At 42.6% G+C, this 21,040-nt stretch overlaps 1 protein-coding gene across 6 annotated transcripts in view; it reads left to right on the plus strand.

The window, feature by feature from the left end:
- The window catches only part of SLC4A10 (solute carrier family 4 member 10), a 165,934-nt gene that overhangs the window by 16,427 nt on the left and 128,467 nt on the right, over positions 1-21,040 (plus strand). For 4 of the 6 annotated variants that reach the window (XM_081005915.1, XM_081005919.1, XM_081005916.1 and 1 more), the window contains exon 2: positions 17,670-17,765. The exons of the other annotated variants lie outside the window; for them this stretch is intronic. In XM_081005915.1, the coding sequence (XP_080862041.1) occupies positions 17,670-17,765 (96 nt within the window). The remainder of the gene's footprint in view (positions 1-17,669; positions 17,766-21,040) is intronic. 6 annotated transcript variants of the gene reach the window in all.

Here is a 21,040-nt window from a genome sequence, read left to right on the forward strand (position 1 = left end):
ACTCCATCTCTCATCGGGCTCAGCCAGCACGGCCAATAGTCAGGGATGATGGGAGTTGTAATCCAGCAACATCGGGAGGACCACAGCCCCCCATCCCTGGTTTACACAGAGCTAAGGAAGCAAGAAACATGCAAATGTAGTAGAGGGTCAATCTGGAAGGCAGAATTTATCACAGGCCAGGGTCAAAGCCAAAGAGTGCTATCTTACAAGGAGCCTGGAGAGACGCATGTGCCGTGATTCTTGTAAAATTTAACTGAGGGAACCAGAGCATATCTGGAGGAGAGTGGGGAGTCCACCTGTACCAAAAGAGGGTAGTTACCTGAGCAGGGATGGGGAACCTGTAACCCTCCAGATCTTGTTGTGAGGTGTGAAGGCCGCTCCCTGCAAGGCCCTTTCCACCTGGCCTAGGGGGCGACGCCCACACTCACCCAGCCCTACGGAAGAGACTCCTCATGAGGCCGGAGAAACATCGCCCGGCTATTGTTTTATTGATTTAATATGCTGTACACTGCTTTGAGGTTTTTATTAAAAAATAGAAAGCGGTATAGAAATTAAAAAACTCAAAAATAAAATGAAATAAATATTTTTGGATTACAACTCCCATCATCACTGATCATTGACCATGCTGGCTGGGGCTTATGGAAGCAGCACCCAAACAAGATCTGGAGAGTCATAGATTCCCCATTGATGGGTTAGAGTATTATAATGCAATACAGTGGTACCTCAGGTTACATACGCTTCAGTTTACAGACTCCGCTAACCCAGAAATAGTACCTCGGGTTAAGAACTTTGCTTCAGGATGAGAACAGAAATCGTGCTCCGGCAGCACAGCGGCAGCAGGAGGTCTCATTAGCTAAAGTGGTGCTTCAGGTTAAGAACAGTTTCAGGTTAAGAACGGACCTCCGGAATGAATTAAGTACTTAACCTGAGGTACCACTGTAGTTGCTCTTATCATGCTATATCTTATGTACAGTTTCTCAGCAAGGTGGTAGAGTGAGTGCTGTGAGTAAGGTGTTTTGAAACAAACCTGAAATATGTTTTGGTTGCTTTGCTTCATATTTTTCCTTCCTCTCTATACTGACCTGAGAGAACCCAGTTAGCTTTGAGTCCAACTGCAAATTCTGCCAACTTGTATGATTTCTATTGGAACGTAATGTTTTTTTCATAAACGTTTAATTTGATCTATAAACTTTAGAAAACCGCGCTGCTCTTTGGATGGCAGTGCCAACTTGCTTGTGATTTACATGTATCAGGTGCTAAATACTGAATGCAAATTCAAATTTAATAGCTGACTGTGTATAATTAGCTAAATTCATAAATACCAGATGACAGGTTCTGTACTCTTCAGTGAAAAGTTTGCATTTTTAAACAGCACTTTAGATCCAAATTCTCGTCATGTAGGTTTGTGTAACTATGTGAAATTTGCAAATTGTTCTGAACATTCAGTTCAGCTGTTCCCCAGCTGATGCTGTTTACTCTGGAATAGTCCTATTGAATTCAATATGTTAAAAAAACTCATCAATTCACAAATGATATCAAGTTATAAGCAAGACACTGAAAAAAGTTCAAATCTAAGTTGTAATACAAATACTGTCAAAAGCTTTTTGTTACTTAACCTCTCATGTTTTTCTTGAGACACTTTAGTTAAATAATTGTGAGCTATAATTTATTTTTTTCTGTTTTTTGTTTTAAAGAGTTCAAAACTTTACCGGGAACTAAACTGCAATTGTTTTTGGCTAATGCTTGTGTTAGAACTTTGGCTTTTTATAAAAGGTTACATGCAATTTGATAGAATTTGTAAATTGATAGGTTGTTTTTGTCTTGTTTTTATTGTATCTTCTCTTTTTGTGCGTGTGTGTTTGAATGAGCAGACATGATCCTGCTGTGCTTTGTAATAAAGCTATTTCCCCCTCCTTCCCAAGTGCGGAGGAAACAGGATGTCCAGGGAGGTGTGCCGTCTTCCAAGTGCAAAGATTCACAATGTGACAGAGAAGTTGCCAAGTCTTATAAAACCCATTGACTGCTACCGCTTTCTTCTGATTCATGTGGGTACAAATAATACTGCCACACACAACCTTCAATGTATAGCATAGGACTGTGAGACTCTGGGCAGGGAGCTGAAGAGCCTTGGGGCACAGGTGGTCTTTTCATCACCCCTTCCTGTTTAAGGTCATGACCCAGGAAGAAAGAAAAACATACACAGGTGATGTCATCATGAAGGGCTTCACTTCTTTGGATCATGCCCCCTGCTTCCTTGAGGAAGGACTTCTGGCAAGAGATGGATTTTATAGTGGTTGGCAAGAATCTGTTTGCGAAGAGTTCCACAAACCTGATCAGGAGAACTTTAAGCTAGATCTTGAGGTGGAGGAAGAGAACGTTACAGACAACAAAAGAACACCTAGTACTGGGGATAATAGCTTCATTGATTCACAGGAAACTGAGGTGGTATTCCAGAAACCTGCTAAAGAGCAAGAAACTACAAGAAGGAAGCAGCTGGAGAGAATAAATCAAGGTTTCACTTGTCTCTATACAAATGCACATAGTATTGGAAACAAGCAAGACAAATTGGAGCTTTTAATACAGGATGGCAAATATGACCTGGTAGGCATTGCTGAAACCTGTTGGGATGAGACTCATGACTGGAATGTAGGAACTGAGGGGTATAACCTGTTCAAAAGGAATAGACCAAACAGGAAGGGAGGAGGAGTAGCATTTTATGCTGGGAGGAGCACAGAGAAAAGAGATGCCATGGTGCATCTGCAGCAGCACACCCAGACACCTTCATCTGCCCCAGCTGCAACGAAACATGTCTCTCCCATCAGCCATATCAGGCATTGTAACCTTCCAACAGTTGGATGCCAACCAACCAACCATGGGTGATTCTGATTTGGTTTGAGCTCCTCTACCCCTTTGTTTTGTGTCTTGTGTTTTCATTAAAGAAGAATCTGACCCTGAAGTTTCCCCAATATGTTGTAACTGCCATGCTGTTTCTCAGTGGTTTGGCTATGTAGCGGTAATAACTCAGTTTGCTATTGGTATGCATAATATTGGCATATACAATATAGTCAAGCCAACAATGAAGGATGCTCAATATTGACCAGGAGCTCTGGTTAGCCTTGGCCCAAGGCTGCTACTGCAACACTCTTCTTCTGAATCTTTCAGTGTGTTGAGGTCTTTGAAGGGGATGTTCCTCTACTCCTAGAAATGTTGCTGTGGTTGCTGTGCAATAAGAAATACATTTCTCAGTGCATTCATAAATGCTACATAATTTTATGAGCTTCTCCTCAAGGCAGCTGTGCAAGTCAGTCCTTAAAATGGTCAGTGCATTTTTTTTTACTAGTCCACAAATGCTGATGTTAATTATTTATTTGCTTATTAGTTGTTACATTTCTATCTCACCTTTCCTGCGAGGAGCTCTATCCCTCCTCACTTGATTCTCACAGCAGCCCTGTGAAGTTGGTGAGGCTGAAAGAAAGTGACTGGCTCAAGGCCACGCAGGGAACTCGGTCCAGTATACCTGAAGGAGCGTCTCCACCTCCATCGTTCTGCCCGGACACTGAGGTCCAGCGCCGAGGGCCTTCTGGTGGTTCCCTCGCTGCGAGAAGCCAAGTTACAGGGAACCAGGCAGAGGGCCTTCTCGGTAGTGGCACCTGCCCTGTGGAACGCCCTCCCACCAGATGTCAAAGAGGAAAAAAACTACCTGACATTCAGAAGACATCTTAAGGCAGCCCTGTTCAGGAAAGTTTTTAATGTATGACATATTAGTGTGTTTTTGGTCTTTGTGGAAGCTGCCCAGAGTAGCTGGGGCAACCCAGCCAGATGGGCGGGGTACAAATAATAAATTATTATTGTTATTATTATTATTATTGATGTCTGAGCAAGGATTTTGAACCCAGGTCTCCCAGTCAAATACTGATCATTACACCACACTGTTTCTGTTTGTAGCAACTTAAGAACCTAAAGACCAATGCTTGCCTGCCCAGAAGAGATTCTCATTCATCACAGGTGATTGTCCAGCTAGCTATTTACATGCCTGCTTGTAAAGTATTACCATATTTTGTACTTGTTGCCACTTATTGAATAATCAGGCATTTGTTGAGTAGATGCAAATGGGGAACTTCCTTTATCACTGTCTTCCCAGCCTTTGGCACTATAATTGGTATGCACACTCCATGGCCTATAATTTCAGTTTCAAGACATTCACTGACTACGGCATCACTCTGGAAAATGTTTGGTAGCTAAATTAAGAATTTGGAAATGCATAGTAGGCAGCAATTCTGTCACCCATGAAGATGTTATTCCCAAAGCGCTCATTCCCACAACGGTTTTCTAATTTGGCTCCTGTTAAAGCTGGATAGAATTGACTCATATGTCATCTTGAAGCTCCCCCCCAGCTGCGGCTCTTTCCCCCTGCCTCTTTTGCAATGCAGCAGTTGCAAGCTTGGCCTGGAGCATGACATCATGAGTTCCGCAGCGTGGTCAGGAGCAGTCTTGGGTTGGCAAGCTCTGACTCAGGAGGTGAAGGAAGAAGCAGAGGAGGGGGCTGAACGGTGGGAGCATAGTTTGGAGGAGGGGAGAACCTCCCCTTCACACCCTGACTTCAGCTGTTGCGGAAGGGGGAGCAGGGGTGCCGGCTCCCCGCTTCAGCCTTCCTGTGGAGCAGAGAGCCTCAGTGGAGGCTGGAGAGGGCTTTGATCAGCTGAGGGGTGTGCCTCAACTGGCAGGTATACTCAAACTAGATGCAACTTTTGGATCTGCCCCTATGGAGTATGTGTCTGCAATCTAGACGTTCTCATAAGGCAGGGGTCAGAAACCTTTTTAAGCCGTGGGTCAGTCCACCGTCCCTCAGACCATGTGGGCCGGATTATATATATATATATATATATATATATATATATATATATATGAAATGAACGAATTCCTATGCCCCACAAATAACCCAGAGAGGCATTTTAAATGAAAGCACACATTCTACTCATGTAAAAACACCAGGCAGCCCCCACAAATAACCCAGAGAGGCATTTTAAATGAAAGCACACATTCTACTCATGTAAAAACACACTGATTCCCGGACCGTCCGCAGGCTGGATTTAGAAGGCGATTGGGCCGCATCTGGCCTGCGGGCCTTAGGTTGCCTACCCCTGCCATAAGGGAAGAGCGTCTTGCAAGTGACCACACCTTGCGCTGATGGGAAGGGCAGGGATACTTGTTGGGACATCTTTGCCGTGTCCATCCAGTTCTGAAGTTCTTGCCCTGCTCTCAAACTCTGGAACTGTGATTCCTGAGCCCTGCATCTGCTGCCAAGGCTGCAGTGTTACTTGCCTGAATAAACATCTCTTCCTTATATAAGTAAGAGAGTGGGTCTCCTTGTGTTGGAGCCAGGACACGTAAACCCTTCTCAGTGATTGGCCTTCTGGTGGCAGTGGGGGAACATGTTCTTATGTCAACCCACCCACCTTTCTTTTTATGAGTGGGCACATCCAAATTTATAATGGTTGCATACCAATTTAACTGCCATGGCTTCTCCCAAAGAATAATGGGAACTGGTGAAGGTGCCAAGCACTCTGTATATGAAATCCCCATCCCCTCTGCTTAAGAAAAAGCAGCATCCAGATTTTCTTGGGGAGAAGGAATTATTGTTTAAATCTGTCATGATGATACGCTCAGAGTGTTGTCACCAAGTGATTAGGAACCCGTATCCATCCATCTTTCCTTCTGCAACTCCTTGTAGCTAGCTACTCATTATTTAAGTGGTCGTTGGCAAGTCTTGGGTTGAGAAGCTGCCTGTTCCCAATTTATATATAGCAGAGAGATGGTGGATTTGAACAAGGTTTACCTCTTCTCTTCCATGGAGCAGAGCAAATATAAGGATCACGATGATGAAGCTTTCCCACATGTCATGCAAAGTGATTTCCGAAAGATCAACACAGTAAGAACAGAATACATTTATTTCCCCCCACAGCTTGCTTCTTAGATGGCTTTTGGATGCCATTGCATTACTTGAAAATATAGCTAGAGTGACCTTTCTCACATAATGTACCACTCTCTATAATGAAAAATATGTTTCTCACAATGAGTAACAGGATTAACCTGTTGCAGAGCAAAACAGAAAGCTGGAGAGGGGGAGGTACTTTGGAGAGATGCTAGTTCATGTTCATAACATTCTAATCCAAATACACATTTACGATGAAGTAAAAAGTACTCATAGGTTCAACCCCCCTTGCCCCAATACAGGAATCATAGCTAGCAAATCCCTGACAGATGGCCATCCAACCTCTGCTTAAAAACCTCCAACGATGGTGAGCCCTACACTTTCCCAGGTGGTCCATTCTCCTATCAAGCAGCTGTTACCTTCTGAAAGTTCTTCCTAATGTTTAGCTGGAAACTTTCTTCTTGTCATTTGAATCCATTGGTTTGGGTCCTGCTCTCTGGAGCAGCAGAAAACAAGCTTGCTCCATCTTCTCATGTGATAGTCCTCCAGATATTTGAAGATGACTGTCATATCACCTCTCAGTCTTCCTAGACATAGCTAACTTCCTCAACTGTTCCTCATTACCATGGTACTTATTTCCAAGTAAATAAGCTTAGAATGATGTCATGCATTGTTCTCTCTTCTAATTCCATGCCATTCCTTACATTTTTAAATTTTGAAGACTTTCTACATGTCATGCAACTCACAAATTGAATAAATAATGCTAGTAATAATGAAGGGAGGAATTCAGTGTCATGCTAAGGTACTTATTCCTTTGGGGCAAGCGTTTTAGCTTCCCAGACATAACCACCCCCTCTTTCTCACCCTCCACTCTTTCAGGGGTTCTCCTCACCCCCACTGAGCAAATTGGGTGGGGGCATGGGGAACTCTGCTGCTCAAGCAGAAGTCCTTTTGCAGGTTCAGCATTCAAAATTCACCAGTCGCATTTTGCGCCTGGCCATTGGCCAGTTGTGACCAAGTGAAGATACCTGGACACCAGGATGGAGCCTGATATATCCACCATCTGGAGGTGCATGCCTGGGGATCCTTGGATCTTGACTGTTTTCACACACTAGCAAAATATCCTGTAGAATTCTGTTACATTTTATCTGTACAATCAGAAAGAATTTCAGGAACCAAAAAGTCATATTGAAAAATCTGACTTTGGAGCTGCCTGGCTGAAAAATGGCCACCAGGAATTCTGTTTTGGCGACTATAACCCTGGTTTAAGGAGCTGGTTGGCACCTGGCTTATATACCTGAGTTTCTAACACTGGTTGACTCTCACCCAACATAACCAAACATATCTCATTAACACACATTTACCTTTCTTGCCAACATGAATTTGTTATTTACCAAGGGATTCTATACATATGTTTCCATAAAAGTAAAGAAGATTAGAAACCTTCAACCAGCTAAGACATAATCTACTTCAGAAACACTAATTTAAATATATTTTGTGTCAATCCATGATGCTGCGCTAATTGTACCCCTGACTTCCTCCCCCCTTTCATTGTGATGATGGCAGTGGCTTCTCATGTAGACATTTTAGATCAGATATTGTCTGAAACCTTTCTAAAGAATCACGCTCACACACGGGGAATTGTTGCCTTTGTTTAGCAAGCATCACTTGTTAACTGCCCCTTATGACCTGGAAGAGACTGTTCCAAAGTTTCTTTTTCAGAGCTGTTCCCCAGACGCACTGCTGGCAGTCCCTGACAATTCACCGACAAGCCTCCCACAGCCGTCTGTCAAGCCTTAACCATCTTTTGGGAATTGCTCTGCAAACCTATTCTGATGGAGACCTTTATTAATAGGCTTGGTGCCTCTGCCAATAAAACGATGGATTCATTAGTTCTGCCTCAAGTACATTTCAATGTGAACAAAAGTGCCATATGGTAGTACTAGACTGTACGACGTTAGGAACACTTTTGGAGCTCAGGTTGTTCCGCTCGACAGTATACTTCCTCTCTCTTCCTGTTTTCATGGGGTTTTTTTTCATCCGTATGAGGGAATTTCACATATTGTATATAAAATTGCCGAGTTAATTAACAGGAAGGCTGGAGTCCTAACTCCACTTAGCTGGGAGTAAGCTCCATGGAATTCAATAAGACTTACTTCTGAGTGGATATTGTTAGGGTTGCACTGTAAAGTTTTAGTTCAGTAGTTCCGAAACTCCACCCCGCCATAGATTTCTGAGGTTCCTCCACATGTTGTTTAATATGCAGTTGAAGATGCTGACAATAGGACCCATGGAGGGGAGTGTGGGAAGTTGGGAGATTCAGAGAAATCTCTATATATGGTTATGTATCTGGTACTGTTATAACCTTTTGCTTGTAAAATAAAAAAAATATATATATTTCAAAAAAAGAAAGAAGGGGGGGTGGATTTTTGAGGTTCCTGGCAGACCACATCATGATTTTTTTGCCTGTTGCAGCAATTGCAATGCAGCGTGCTAGATGCTGCATGATTTTTAATCTTTTTTTTTTAATGCATCTTTCTTACCTTGTATCTTACTCTATTGCAATTTGAATGTGATAGAACTCCTTCAAACTGAAGTTGTAAGTGAGAACACTGGCACACCTGAATGAAGCTTGCGGACGGTCCATTGGTGGGCTGCAGAACAGTTCTAGAACCCCTGGGTTAGTTGACGAATTGGTTGAGCAACTCAAGCACCCCTTTTTTGTGTGGACACCAAGTACAGTGGTACCTCAGGTTAAGTACTTAATTTGTTCTGGAGGTCCATTCTTAACCTGAAGCACCACTTTAGCTAATGGGGCCTCCCGCTGCTGCTGCACCGCCGGAGCACGATTTCTGCTCTTAACCTGAAGCAAAGTTCTTAACCTGAAGCAATATTTCTGGGTTAGCAGAGTCTGTAACCTGAAGCGTATGTAACCCGAGGTACCACTGTATAGTAGTACACTGTACAGTGGTACCTCAGGTTACAGACACATCAGGTTACAGATGCTTCAGGTTACAGACTCTGCTAACCCAGAAATAGTATCTCAGTTTAAAAACTTTGCTTCAGAATGAGAACAGAAATTGCGCGGCAGTGGCACAGCGGCAGCGGGAGGCCCCATTAGCTAAAGTGGTACCTCAAGTTAAGAACAGGTTAAGAACGGACCTCCAGAACGAATTAAGTTCTTAACCCGAAGTACCACTGTACAAGACACCTGTGGGCTTTAATCTCCAGGTGTTGTTGGAGTGCAACCCTCATCAGCCCCAGTCAACCCAGCAACTGGCCAGCCTATCAGTTCGAAAGCACGCCAGTGCAAGTAGATAAATAGGTACCACTGTGGTGGGAAGGTAAATGCCGTTTCCATGTGCTCTGGTTTCCATCACGGTCCTCTGTGCACCAGAAGTGGTTTAGTCATGCTGGCCACATGACCCTGAAAACTGTCTGTGGACAAACGCCAGCTCCCTCGGCCTGAAAATGAGATGAGCGCTGCACCCCATAGTTGTTGTTGACTGGACTTAACTGTCCAGGGGTCCTTTCCTTTTTTTACCTTTACCTAGTTAAGTGTTCTTAACGCGGTTAAGTTAAGTGTTCGGGACGCGGGTGGCGCTGTGGGTAAAACCTCAGCGCCTAGGACTTGCCGATCGCATGGTCGGCGGTTTGAATCCCCGCGGCGGGGTGTGCTCCCGTCGTTCGGTCCCAGCGCCTGCCAACCTAGCAGTTCGAAAGCACCCCCGGGTGCAAGTAGATAAATAGGGACTGCTTACCAGCGGGAAGGTAAATGGCGTTCCATGTGCTGCGCTGGCTCGCCAGATGCAGCTTGCACGCTGGCCACGTGACCCGGACGTGTCTGCGGACAGCGCTGGCTCCCGGCCTCTAGAGTGAGATGAGCGCACAACCCTAGAGTCTGTCAAGACTGGCCCGTATGGGCAGGGGGGTACCTTTACCTAGTTAAGTGTTCTAAGGATTGTAGCCTCACTGTGCTTTATAGGTCTCCACATCCCACTGAGAGGCCATGACTGGTTCCAGGTCCCCCGGTGAACTTAGTGGCTTTGTGGGGATTTGAGCCCTGGCCTCCCAGCTCCTAGTCCAACACTCCAACCACTGCACCACACTGTCTCTCAAGTGTATCAAGCCTTTGATTCCAGCTGAGCAACTGGCTTTATTTCTGCAGTTCAGATTCCAGTGTAGTTTTTCCTCAGGAACATTATTTATACAATATTTGAATTTTGAAGCTGTTCACTGTGAATTGTTTGTCATGCTTTTAAAGATAATGAATTGCCTTTTGTCCCTGTTCCATTTTTAAAAATCCGTTGTTTTGTGTGTTCATTTCTGAGATAATCCATACACTGTTCATCTTCCTATTGAGCTCAGTAGGACTTCCAAGTAGGAAATTGTGCTGTTAAGAGATTTTTGCGCTGCATTGGGCACCCATTTGTTTTTGCTTTTTTGCTGTCCCCAACCTTTTCGACTTCTTTGCAGCCACTTTGTCTGCCCTGCATACATCTGATGCACGCTGCTGGGACAAAACCTCTCTCTGCCTCTTTAATCAAGCTCTCGTTTTGACTGGCATTTGCCACCTGCCATGCAGTCTTCCAAGATGATTCACACAGCTTCCCCAGTAGCACAAGACTGCATGCTTACAACATCAACAGTGTTTTCTTGCATACACTTACTCAGAAGCAAGTCCCACTGTGTTCAATGGGGCTTACTCCCTCCCTAGAAAGTGTATTTAGGATTGTAGCCAGAATGAGTTGCATGCATGTCTGTGCTTTCTGCGCGCACACACACAAACACACACATCTATCTATCTAGGTCTGCCAAAGCCATTTCGGCACTTGAGGCAAAGCACAAAATGGCACACCCCCCCGCCAGTGAAGAAGCGGGGAGCAAAGATTGTCAGCAGGAACAAAAGGGGAATAAAAATCTAAATTGGGATCCACTGCCCCTGTGGATTGTTCCGCCTGAGGCAGTCGTCTCACCTTGCCTCATGTGTGGGCCGGCCCTGCTATCTATTGTAAATCACTTAGAGACTGCTCTGAAATTAAGTGGTATATAAATATAGGAATTAAATATGAATGAAGTGGCGGTTTGCAGTTTTTTATCTGGCATCTTTGGACTCGGAGGCAAGGCCTTTTACTTTCTAACTGCTCTTCTGCCCTTTCTAAGATGCATTATGCTGTTGCATCATTACACGAACCCAAGTTCAAGATCCACTCAGCAAAGAATTCTCAAATCTTCCCAGCTTAGAGAATCTTCACAACAGGCAGGCAAGAGTGGCTTTAGAAATCTGCATTTGGAGCCTGTGGAACATTGAAATTTATGCAGAGGCTGCAGCTAAAGGCAGATTTCTCCCCTGCCTCCAAGCTTCAACAGTGCAGTGCAAGGCCATGTTTGCTTTCCTTTGCTGAAGCAGCTCAAACTCCTAAGGTGGCACAAGCGGGGGGAAATGTCCCCAGCTCAGGCTCACAGAAGTTCAGCTGAAGAGCAAGGAAACTGCCTTTCTGAGGAGAAATAGCAGGTGAAGGCAGCAGCTTAGCAACGCTAAGAAGCTGACTTCGCTGCCTCAGATCTGGAGGAGGGCTTGACAAAGGGAGAGAGAGTGCAGAGCTTTGCAACACTGAACTGCAAGGTTCAGTGGTGTGGAGAAAAGCTATCGGAGAAGGTTGGCACCAGTGGATTGGAAGATCGGAGGCAGGATGAATGCCAACTTGCTGGGAACTGCAGCAGTAGCTGTTGTGCTCAAGTTTCGCTTGTAGGTTTCCCCGGTTGGTCACTGTGAGAACAGGATGGTGGGCTAGATAGGCCACTGCTCTGATCCAGCAGTGCATTTAAGATTGTGTGAAGTGAGGGTTCTACACATGGGTGAGGGAGGCTGTGCAAACGTGGTGCCTTGCTCTGGTGTCCCCACTTTGGGAAGATAGAGGGATCTTTCAGGGACTGAGAGTGGGACTTGCGGTAGTGAAATATCATAGAGTACATGTACTCAGGCCTCTGAACTCTTCAGGTCCAGAAGAGTATAGAGAGCTGCAAGGTGATGCCTTAGGATTGGTCAGACACTGCGAAATAGAGTCCAACCTTCCATATTTGCCTGGTCAGAGAGGATAAAATATGAAGTTCTGGAAAGATAAAACTGTTTGTGTGTGTGTGTGTGCGCGTGCACGCCCCTGCACATACTACTGGTTAGATTTCTGGTATAAATTTATTCAATATTGGAGCTATTATGGTTTATCAGAATTCAAAAAAGAAGTCATTGGAAGTAATCTTTTTTATTCTTTATTTTTGTTGTTGTTGTTGTTTAGTCGTTTAGTCGTGTCCGACTCTTCGTGACCCCATGGACCAGAGCATGCCAGGCACTCCTGTCTTTATTTTTAAAACACATTAAAAATAGTATTTGAAATTAATTTGAATTGATTTTATGTACAGGCTGTTGTTTTAAACTCTTTTTTTAATATTTATAATTTTGTACCTATATGTTGTTTAGACAGGAAGCAGACTTACAGAGATTGTTATACGAACAGCAGGTATCGTATATAAATATGTAAAAGTTACATATATGAAAACTGTTAAATTGTTTGAACAGTTTTTATACATGTAACTGTTCTATATATGTTGTTACGTTGCAAATTTCTTTGAGATGCCTAATGGGAAGAGATTCATAAATGAAATAACAGCAGTAACAATATAATATAATATAATATAATATAATATAATATAATATAATATAATATAATATAATACATCTCTCTGTGGTAGCTTATATTAAAGTTTTAAGTGTCTATACACTTATCACATTTATAAATTTTAAATTTATTGTTAAATTTATAAGTGTTTGCCTTCCTTCTGGGATTGTACCCCCAAGTGTGTTTTATAAGCTGGTCTCCGACCATAATATAATATAATATAATATAATATGGTCATAGTTTGGGGAAGGGTCATAACTCAGCAGTAGAGCATTTGCTTGTGTGCCACAGTTACAATTCTTAGTGTCTCAGTTCCAGAAATTTTCTCAGTTGCTGAGACCTGTGTGTTTTTGTCTGCATGAAATCCTCCTGAGAGAAATACCTGCAGCTCAATAGCCCTGTAGTTGGCTGCCTAATGGGTCACAGAAGATGCTGCAAGGTCTCTCGAGAGACCCATGTTTTCAAATAAGTGCAGTCGCAGCAATGCTTCTGCCTAGTGGGAGACACTTCCTATGTGTGTCCATTTCATGTGATCGTAATACACCCACCCACACCCTGTACCCTATACATTGGCACTGCAATGGATGGCCAGTCCAGGTTGTTCTTTTGAGAACTGCAAAGTTCCCCCCAGCTCACTAAAAGATTTGTCAGTAACTCTGGCTGAAAATTCTGGGGGCTGTTTATTTCACTACTAGCTAACAAGCTTCTCTTGACTTCTTTTGGGGGATATATAAGCCTCCATTGTCTGAGTCAATGCCAACATGCTTCCAGGGGCTGCAAAGTACCTTTTTGTAAAATGCCCTTCCCATATCTCTGAATGCTGATTGCTTAAAATAAAAATAAAAATTCAGTTGTTTAGAAATGTGACATCAAGCTGAGAGTTTAGAATAGAACAGAAATCTCTGTTTCTGTGCATTCTGAGAATTGTAGAAACATATTTTAGACTTGGAAGGCTGGTGCAGTCATAATGCTCCCGAGTGGAGGAAATGGACTTGGCGGGTGAAGCACATGCTCTGTGTGATGAAGGTGCCGAGTTCGAACTCTGATATCTCTGGTGAAAAGAATCAGGTAGCAGATGAGGGGAGAGACCTCTGCCAGAGACACAGAAAACCCTCTGCCATTTAGATAGAAAGCACTGGTCTAGATAGTTACCGGTAGTCTGACCTGATACTATGTGCCTTCCTATGTTCCTATGAATCTTTGGTTCTGATTAAGCCAGGAGCAAAGGAAGGCGATTACAAGACTTTATTGGGGCGTTAATGCTGTGAACCCCCCCCCTCACAGGCTCAGGTTGTATATATGTGTACGGTAAATAAACTATATATTATAAAGACACTGCAGTCTCCACTGTGCCTCATTCCAAAAGGAAGTACAGATCCTAGGTAAGTGTCTCAAACCCCTGGAATTTCTCAGCGCTCGTGGGCTGGGGTACTGTGCAAAAATACATAACCCCATGAGCTTCAATACCCTGATTGGGCCTGGGCTCACTGATGCTTATAAGATGTGTACATAAGGATGCTGATGGGACACCCTCCTTTTATGTGTTTGCTGTGGAAATATCAGTATAATTTTGTAGAGTAAAGTGTAGAGTTTGTTGTATTACCACGATATGGAAAGAAGCACAAGATCAACCCAACAAGATGATGGTGCATTGTCAGGGATTTGTGTACTCATTGGTGAAATAATGGAAAAATTGCATCGAGGCAAAGAGAAGAAAAGATGAATTCTGCAACCTGTGTACATTATGCAAGCTGAGCTCAGTTTGCATAATTTTATTTTGCAATCTTTCTTTTGGCATATATATATATATATATATATATATATATATATAAAACGTATTTACTGGTTCTGCCCTGGTCATTGAAAAGGCAATAGACATTGAAGCCTCATAGTCCACCCTCTGAGAATCTGATTCAGATTCCTTTTTAACTCCTGAAATTACAGTAGGCATTGACCATTTATTTTCAAGCATACGTTTGCTGCCATAAGGACTAGAAACTTAGACTGTTTTCATATTAAAGCTGAGATTTTCATTCAGTGTTCAGTACCACATAATGGCTGCATTCATACATAACATTAACTCAGGTAGGGAACCTGTGACCCTCCATATGTCATTGGACTCCAACTCCCATCAACCGCAGCTAGCATAACCAGAGGTCATGGAGAATGAGAGCTGTAGTCCAGCAATATTTGAAGGGCTGCAGGGCTACATTAAACCATGTTTTAGTGTTGTGAACTGCAGTGAGCTACAGGCTCTCATTCTTCTTCTTTCCCCTTTGGTACACCTTCAAGGAGGTGTTTGGAGTGTTTTTCTTTTGTTTTAGATTTATCATTTTTAAAAAAAATAATATCTATTAAGATTTGAAAGGTTACAAAAAGAAAAAATAGAAAACAGCATACTAAGCAAAAACAGAACATCACACCACAATAAAAAAGAAAAAAGAAAAACAAAAAACCACAAAAAACCACAAAAAACCCCACAATGAATCTTCCCATAACTTATCTTTCATTTGCTTGTTTCCTTGACCTCCTCACACCTCCCTTTTTTGTATTCTAGTTCAATTAGCTATTTCAGCAAGTCCTTTCCATCTTTTCCAATTTATGTCCTCTATTTTATCTTAATATAATGTAACTTTACTTTCCCTCTTTTCACCATTTAACAATCTGTTTTTTTCTTAATCCTTTACAGCATCTCTGCTAAAACCACATTACTTCATTCCAACATCCTTCTAACATTCCTTAATTTTACAATGTTTCTGTAAGTAAACTTTAAATTTCTTCCAATCTTCTTCCACCAACTCTTCTCCCTGGTCTCGGATTCTGCCAGTCATTTCCGCCAGTTCCATGTAGTCCATCACCTTCATCTGCCATTCTTCCCGGGTGGGTAGATCTTGTGTCTTCCAGTACTTCGCGATGAGTATTCTTGCTGCTGTTGTGGCATACATAAAGAAAGTCTATCCTTTTTTGGCACCAATTGGCCGACCATGCCCAGGAGAAAGGCCTCTGGTTTCTTCAGGAAGGTATATTTAAATACCCTTTTCATTGCATTATAAATCATCTCCCAGAATGTCTTAATCCTTGGGCACATCCACCAGAGGTGAAAAAATGTACCTTCAGTCTCTTTACATTTCCAACATTTATTATCGGGCAAGTGATATATTTTTACAAGCTTGACTGGTGTCATGTACCACCTGTAGATCATTTTCATTATATTCTCTCTTAGGGCATTACATGCCGTAAACTTCATACCTGTGGTCCATAACTGTTCCCAGTCAGCCATCATAATATTATGTCCTACATCTTGTGCCCATTTAATCATAGTTGATTTCACCGTTTCATCCTGAGTATTCCATTTCAACAGCAAGTTATACATTCTTGACAAGTTCTTAATTTTGGGATCTAACAGTTCTGTTTCCAATTTTGATTTTTCCACCTGGAAGCCAATTTTTTTATCCAAATTGTACGCCTCCATTATTTGATAACAATGGAGCCAGTCTTGCACTCTATTTTTTAGTTTTTCAAAACTCTGCAATTTTAGTCTGTCTCCCTCTTGTTCCAAAATTTCCCAATATTTCGGCCAATTGGCCTCCACATTGAGCTTTTTCTGAGCCTTCGCTTCCATTGGTGACAGCCACCTTGGGGTTTTATTTTCAAGCAAGTCCTTATATCTTATCCAGACATTAAACAGTGCTTTTCTGACAATATGGTTTTTAAATGCTTTATGTGCTTTAGATTGTTTTAGATTGATCATGCCTTGTTGTGACTTTCATGTCTGGGCAGACTTTGGCGAATCCTAGATGTGATTTGTTCAAACAGTAGTTCAAACCACAATTTGTGATGCTAGCTTGTTTCAACAATTCATAGCCATAGTTTAGGGTTTAGGCATAGCAGTAAGGTAAAGGTAAAGGGACCCCTGACCGTTAGGTCCAGTCGTGACCGACTCTGGGGTTGCGGCGCTCATCTCACTTTATTGGCGTAGGGAGCTGGCGTACAGTTTCCGGGTCATGTGGCCAGCATGGCCAAGCTGCTTCTGGTGAACCAGAGCAGCACATGGAAACGCCGTTTACCTTCCAGCGGTACCTATATATCTACTTGCACTTTGCTGTGCTTTCGAACTGCTAGGTTGGCAGGAACAGGGACCGAGCAACGGGGGCTCACCCTGTCACACGGATTTGAACCGCTGACCTTCTGATCGGCAAGTCCTAGGCTTTGTGGTTTAACTCACAGCGCCACCCGCGTCCCTGGCATAACAGTAAATGGTGGTTAATCTAACATGGAAGCAGAATTTACAATCTTTTCTTCGTAGCCATACCTGGAAGGGGAATACATAACCTGACCTTTAAAGCCCTAAACGGCTCCACCCCCATCGCTCAGCCCGGACACTGAGGTCCAGCTCCGAGGGCCTTCTGGTGGTCCCCTCACTGCAAGAAGTGAGGTTACAGGGAACCAGGCAGAGGGCCTTCTCGGTAGTAGTGCCTGCCCTGTGGAATGCCCTCCCATCAGATGTCAAGGAAACAAACAGCTATCTGACTTTTACAAGACATCTGAAGGCAGGCCTGTTTAGGGAAGTTTTTAATGTTTTAGCGTATTTTTAATATTTTGTTGGAAGCCACCCAGAGTGGCTGGGATGGGTGGAGTATGTATGTATGTATGTATAAATAAATACATAAATAAATATTATAATGTATTATTTATTTATTTATATTATTATTATTTATTATTATATCTTTGTAACACTAAATTACGGCTTAGTGTTATGTATGAATACAGCCTGTATGTGTTCTCTACTGAAACAGAAACAGCAGGTTTTGTGTCTTGTTAATGACTGTGCAGGTAACATTCAGAAAGCTGATAACTATGAATTGGAGTCATTTTGTCAATTGTTTTGTCAAAGCCAGAATAATCACTTAAGCAAAATCCACCATTTGTTTACCTCTAGTCTCGTTCTTTGTTGAACTCATACAATGCACCATCATCTGTGGACTTGACAATGCTTCCCTCTGATTTATTTTGAGCAAATAAAGCAAAAATGTTAAAATGACACCCCTCCTCCCATGCAGTTTTTAATCGAGCACAGAGATGAAGATTGGAGGCAGGAAAATGGTGCCCCCTCTGGAATCTACTGCCAAAATTCCACGTCTTCATGTCACTTCATGGTAAGACCAACCCGACCATCCTTGGGAATAATCATGTATGGTGACTGAACTGTTGTTCCTCTTTCTGCTCATGAAAAAAGAAGTTACAATTCAGACAGATGCCAGCCTTTATGAGGGGCTGCAGCAGCAGAGTATAAACACTCTTGGCCACAAGGGTGTACCGTATTTTTCGCTCTATAAGACGCCCCAGACCATAAGATGCACCTAGTTTTTGGAGGAGGAAAACAAGAAAAAAAATATTCTGAATCTCAGAAGCCAGAACAACAAGAGGGATCACTGCACAGCGATCCCTCTTGCTGTTCTGGCTTCTGGGATAGCTGCGCAGCCTGCATTTGCTCCATAAGACGCACACACATTTCCCCTTACTTTTTAGGAGGAAAAAAGTGAGTCTTATAGAGCAAAAAATACAGTATTTTTAGCTGAAGGGAAAAGCTGGAAATGGCACTGCAATATTTATACACAAGTAACTCCTGATTATGCTATATATCAAGATGTATAGGTTGATGTGCCTACTGGCTGATAATACCCTTAGCCCCAATAATATTTCAAAGCATTTTCTATGGTGCTTCATCCGTATTCCTGGCACACACTATTTTATATAGGATTGTGGGAGTGCAGTAGTCTTGATGTGTTTATATTCTCAGCTAAGAGTGAAATGACTAACATGGGCACCATCCTCTCATTCTGGCTATTACATGGTCAGTTCTGAGAGGCATCATTGAACACTTCTGATGGATTCTGAATGATCTGACTAGACCATTTTAGGCTGTGAATTTATGTGGCGTGTCTACTGAAAAGCTTAGGTAAGTTTTGTCAATGAGATGAAGATATGTTGTCTTGGTGTGTTGGTTTTTAGATTTATATAACCTATACTTCAGGTGGTTTTGGTACATATCCAGTGCATTGCCAGCTTAATTTAAGGTGCTGGTGATGACTTTTAAAACAATGAATCTTTTGGGACTGGATTGCTTAAAAGAACTGGGTGACACCTGTATCAACTTACCTGTGCCTTAAGATTCACTCCAGAGGGCCTACTTAGGTGCACACCTATAAAGACAAGTAGACTGTCAGATACATGGAACAGGTTTCACGGTGGATTTCAGCGACATGAGATTGGGCCTTCAAGATCCACCTTGCTGTCATGGCATTTGGTGGCTAGTTGTAAATTAAGCTGTAGAAATTGTTATTGTCTTTTTTTTTGGTATGCTTATGTTATGCTGGACAATGTGTAGCTCCTTTGCTAGCTTTTAGCAGTGGATGTTTAAATGGTATTAAATTACAGTCATACCTTGGTTCTTGAACAGAATGCATTCCGGGAGTCCGTTCGAAAACCAAGATGCGGCTTCTGATTGGCTGCAGCAGCGTCCTGCAGCCAATTGGAAGTCGCGGAAGCCGCCCTGAATGTTTGGCTTCTGAAAATTGTTTGCAAACCGGAAAACTCACTTCTGGTTTTTGATTGCTCGGGAGCCAAAACATACGAGATCCAAGGCGTTAGGCAACCAAGGTACGACTGTACATTGCATTGGTTACATTTTTTAATGTTTACTTTGTAAGAGTGGTATCCAGTGCTAGACCTACTTGGAGCAGCCGCACTGAAGTTACTAGACATGACTAACTTAGATTGATTCATTCATTTAAATGGGACTACTCCGAGTTGGTCACAACCCTGTGCCACTTTGTGAAGAATGTCTCTTAGTAAGCAGGCTGTAAATCTCTTAAATAAATAAATGCAAACTTGCAATTTTAAGAACACAATGGATAGTCCTGGTCTGTGGTGTCTTTTTCGATGCTGAAACATTGTTGTGTCGTTTATTTATTTATTTTGAAAAATCAAACTTAGAGCAGCAAAGCCCTTGCCCACATTAGTGTTCCATGCACTAAACATACTAACAATGTGTTTGCATGTAGAGTTAGCAGGCATGCTGCTGTTGTGATAATTCTACGTGTGAGTGGTCTCACATGATTTATGCAATTTGTAGTGAAATAAGTCTTTGCAGCCTTCCTCGCTATTTTGTGCCATGGATGTCTCATCTGATGACTCGCTTGTAAAAAACCCCAAAACAATTCACCTTTGCCCACTTTGGTCCTTTTTTGTATCTGTGTGACTCAGGTTTAGTGAGTCACCTACAGTTTCCCCATTAGCCATTGTGTTCAACCTCAGGAAGTCATCTGAACACTGAAGGGATGCTTTTACTGGGAGATAAAACTCCTAAAAGCTCCTACTGAACTATTGGCTGTGGACATGGCTTCAAAGCCAGGTGAGTCACTTCCTTGAGTAGACACTGATCTATATTATTAGCCTGCATTGACATGACACCTTCTTGCCAGTGCAGGAGTAATTGGCAGATAAGTTCCCCTTGTGTTGAAAAGAAAAGAGAGAACCCACCCCCATTGCCTGCTCAGAAAACTCTTTTTATGCGTAACTGTATTTTTGCATCATGTTTCATAGATATCATGGGGGATAACTGAGATTTTGACCAGCTTCGGCCCATCTGAAGCTGATACAGGCTCGTCTTATCTTGAGCCCAAGCAGAGTAGTCCACACAGCAGAAGGATAAGCAGTATGTGCTACATTCTTTAACTTTATTTACACTCTATGCTGAGAGCATACAAACATGCATCTTGCCTCTGTGAGAGCAGAGAAGCAACTGTCTCTCTAACAAAGAAACCAAGAGAAACACTGAAAAACAGGAAACCAGTGTACGTCACATCCAGTCTCCTATTCCCGTGGGAACCCAACAGTAACTTTGACTGTGGAATGTAAACAATTGTCTTGTGACAAGCATTTTGCTGCACAGTGAGGGAAACAGAAACCAACATCCTCCCCCTTTCTGTGAACATCACTGGGCAGCATGTTCGTACAGTATCAGTACAAACCCAACTTCTGCACATAGGTACAGTGTTGATCCCTTGATACAACCTTGGACAATACATCAGCAGGAATTTCATTACCTGGCATATAGGACACTGTTATGAGTCCCTTCTGAACACATTCCCTAGCATGTTGCAGTTTCAATTGCAAATGCTTCATGCTTTGCTTACAACCTTCAGAATTCAGCAAAGCCAAACATGCTTTGTTGTCCTGGTAAACCTGGATTGGACATTTGACAGGAATTTTCATGTCTTTGCACAATTGTAACAACCATTCACAATCCTTAAGTGAATAAGACAGTGCATTCAGCTCAGCTTCACAAGTACTTAAGCTAACTGTTGTTTGCTTCTTGCATGACCAATCAAATAGACCCTGATTGTACATGTAGCAAACTCCAGACATA

This window comes from Podarcis pityusensis, assembly GCF_964106645.2.
Source record: "Podarcis pityusensis genome assembly, chromosome: 1".
NCBI classification, from domain to species: Eukaryota; Metazoa; Chordata; class Lepidosauria; order Squamata; family Lacertidae; genus Podarcis; species Podarcis pityusensis.